Raw genomic sequence first — 3,780 nt, 5'->3', positions numbered from 1 at the left:
CCCCCAGAGTTGCATTAAAGCCTGCTATTTTATTAATAAGCAAAGCTGATGATAAATCATTGATTATCACACAGCTATTCATCATTGTATTATCAATGTCCTTAAGCCACCTAAAGTGCACATTGTGCAGTTCTTCTCCTTATGATAGATATGAGACCTTGCTCCCGTTAAGAACTCAATCTTTCTTGTATTGTGAATGTGTACAATTTCAACTATGTGTAGCAACATATAAAAGTATTTTGTCCACAGAAGGCTGCACATAACTGCATGTATTTGTATTTTCAACAGTATGGCAAATGGGATAATGAAAATATATATTTATCAGGATAAAGTTCCAAGACATTTTAATGCAGTTAATCTTATGGATGTCTTCCTTTGTTAATCCATTGATTGATAGGTTGATTTAGGCTTATGGCCTTAGGTAATCAATACAATGGGGACAAAAATGAGGATTTTGACTTCTATTAATCATATAGGCACCATTGAAGATGGTTGAAGACATTGCATGAATACCTGTCTTTGCATAAGAATGGGTATATGTTGGAGTATTGTCCCTAAATGATTGCACTCAGCTTCAGTAGAGTTATTGTGTTAGAAGAGTTAGGCAGATCAATAACTTAAGTTTATTCTGTTAATCAAATTTTCAAATTTTCTGATCATGTGCACAATGTTTGCAATCAGGTCTTATCCTGTTAGGCCATCTTTTCACCGTGGTCGCTGAGCAACCTTACAGCAAAGGCAAAAGTTGACATGTGTAACTATGGATTTCATAATTAGAATGTGATGCAAGATGCAAAGATAACAAAACACACAAAACATTAAAAAGAATATGTTCTTATCTATGAAATTCATTAAGTCATCTGTAATGTCTTCAGAAGTTGTAGTATCTAATGGGGTGTAAGACCCTTAGAAAGCCCTAGTTTTCTGGTTATCAAAATGTTCTGAACCTTACTGTTACTCTTTCAGACATGGTTAAACAGCTACACGACACTGTTCACAGCCACCTGCAACAGGTGTGGAAGACACCTGCAGGACGGACTGCCCCCCACCTGGAGAGACTTCAGAACCACAGATCCCTACCACGAGAACTGTAGACAGTAGTTGTCAAAAGACAAAGTCCAAGGCCAAGGGGTTTCTGTGTGTGGTGTAGTCTTCCAATGGAAAACTATTTTGCCTTACTATTAACCTCTGTTGATATTTATTTACACCTAGTGTGCTCTCATGAAGATTAGCTAATTCCATTATTGTATGGCTTCAGGGAATCACCCAGATTAATATCTGTCATATTCTACTGAAATAACTTCCCTGTCTTAAAATCATAAACGAGTGATGAGAGGCACTGAATGGTTGGCTGGAATGTCTGACCGTTTCCAAACTCATATCCAGTTGCATGAGTAACTGCTTTTTGGCATATCTTGTTATCTCAATGTCTAACCTTCATCAACGTTTTCTATTGTAAGTTTCAAAACCACGAGCACACTTTAACCAACACATGCGCTGGCAGAACAGTGCTTGGAGGGTCAATACACACCAGGACGGGTTTAAAGTATTTTGGTGGACTTGCCAGAGAAATGTTCTGGACTACACAAAACAAAATCGTGCAAAAATGCTGACAAAAAAAGAGACATGTAACCCCTTATTGTGTGTATTGTTTAATTGATAGTTGTTTAAGAGTTCTAACTAAGGCATTGAAACAACTATATTAGTACAGTTATGATAGTCTAGATAAAGAGATGACAAAGCATGTTTGAAGAGAGAAGATACATAGCAGACAAAATGTGAAAGATAAAACAACATAATGAACGTTTCAATCAAATAGCATTTGACCCCAGCCCAACAAAGGTGCAAAAAAAGCCATGAGCATGAATTCAAGCACGCTTACCTCCCAGCAATGCCTTTGCACCTTTAGTCTCCAGAGATTTCTGTATCATTTACTTCACCAGTTAATCGTGGCAAATGGTAAATCAACCCTTTGGATGCTATCCCAACCTTTCGATAAGAATGGTATGTAGACAAGCTGTAGGATGTATCAGGACGACTACATTCTTTGTGCATACAAAATGATGTACATGTAATCACCTAGAGAGATACAATGGCAGTAAATATATCAACCCGTTCCTTGTTATAAGAGAACGCCTCGAACTAATAAATGATGCAATCTTCCTGTAGCTATAGGTCAGTGTGCCCATCATCTTAAATAACGTCCTCTACAGTCCGGTTAATGGCATTGTTACGACGTGTTGTAAAGATTTTATGTACGTCCTGGAAGTATCTGCGGTAGGTCAGATGTTTGTCTGAGGTCTGTTGCTTCGTTAAAGGAGTCTCATGTCTGTTGTAGAGGTGTAAAACCAATTTTCGGCCATCCCATATAGAACAATAGCTAAAGACATATGCCCGACCTCTTGGCTATTTTTAGCACTGCAGATTATGAGCTTGGCAAATAAAGCAGTGACAGTTGGAAGGGCACCGTTATTAAATTAAGCATGTTGGGTCGGTCTAAAGCTTTTATTTTCACATTGTAAGCTTCCAATTTTAGCTTGCCATCAAGAAAGTTCTTGAAACTGATGAACTGTAGGATTGCCCTTACTGTGACGGATGATAATGTACTACGCGTGGCCATGGATTACACCAAAATATCTGGTAAGCTAAGAAAGCGGCCAGTATCAACTACGTTTCTGCATTTGATGCAGGGATAGGGTGCAGCATTAGTGGAAGCACGGCTCTTCCTACCTTATCATGGCTTTTCTAGGAAGATGCATCTTTCCCACTGCTCTGCACTTTATCTACATGTGTAGGGCGCACCACGTGGACATCACGGGTCCCGTGCCTCTTTTCTCCGCATGGAATCAAGATTGCCGCCTGATGCGACGAAGAAGGTCTTAATGTAAAACAGCCAGAGCCTTTGAGCTTGCTTAGCGTCTCCATCTCTGTTGACGTATCAGAATGTCGAGCTTTACCTCGCGTCAGGGCTAGGCCATTGAATGAGTTCTGACATTTGACTTTCAGTCGATATAAAGGGTAAATCTTTCAGTACACGCTCCTGATCGCAAAGCTCTCATCTGTTTGACTTCTGCAAGCTGCCTTTGGAAACTGACATGAGCTATGTCAATTTCCTTAATGGTGCCAACGGCAATCAGGCGAAAACGGCTTACTCAAAATGCAAGTGAAGTGACAAAAGGCGTCGTTGAAATTGTTCGGTGCTTTGGGACGCCCAAAAAGAGCGAGGCATGCCGAAACGGTTAAGTGTCCCTTGCTGATAGGCTTCTGGATATCTGTCTCGGGTGATCAATAACATTACATTAGCCCTGCGCATTAGAAGTTGATGAAATGGCACTTGTTATCACTGACTCACACTGTTCACCTTGGTGTCGATTGAAATGGAATCTGCTTTTACCCGTACCCCACTGGTAACGAGTGACACGTAGATGAACTTACAGTTTTATTTTATCTTTGGCGGGGTCCATTGATGCAACAAGTAGGGAGACAGAGGCCGCGCTGCGATTTCAAATTTCACCGTTTGTTCAACCAGTTTCACAAATTGAAACGAATCTTTTACGTCCGCGATATAGTTTCATCAAGTTGGAAGAATATATGATATAGGAGAATTCTTTTTTCACAACCAGTAGGTACTTGCTTGGCTTACGTTTCGATGTCTCTCCGACACCTTCCTCAGAGCTTCTGACTGGAGTTTAGAAGCTCTGAGGAAGGTGTCTGAGAGACATCGAAACGTAAGCCAAAAGAATTCTCTTTATCCTGAATCTTTTGCACTTTGTGTGTTTT

At 40.1% G+C, this 3,780-nt stretch overlaps 1 protein-coding gene across 1 annotated transcript in view; it reads left to right on the top strand.

Moving 5' to 3' along the window:
- The window catches only part of LOC118421158 (mediator of RNA polymerase II transcription subunit 27-like), a 38,423-nt gene extending 35,966 nt beyond the window's left edge, over window positions 1-2,457 (top strand). Inside the window, exon 8 of the mRNA XM_035828320.1 lies at window positions 967-2,457. Within this exon, the coding sequence (XP_035684213.1) occupies window positions 967-1,101 (135 nt within the window). The 3' untranslated portion in view covers window positions 1,102-2,457. The remainder of the gene's footprint in view (window positions 1-966) is intronic.
- Window positions 2,458-3,780: the final 1,323 nt, after the last annotated feature.

This window comes from Branchiostoma floridae, chromosome 8, assembly GCF_000003815.2.
Source record: "Branchiostoma floridae strain S238N-H82 chromosome 8, Bfl_VNyyK, whole genome shotgun sequence".
Lineage (NCBI taxonomy): Eukaryota > Metazoa > Chordata > Leptocardii > Amphioxiformes > Branchiostomatidae > Branchiostoma > Branchiostoma floridae.
The sequence above is the reverse complement of the archived record's forward strand: the minus strand, read 5'-3'. Positions and strand labels throughout refer to the sequence as shown.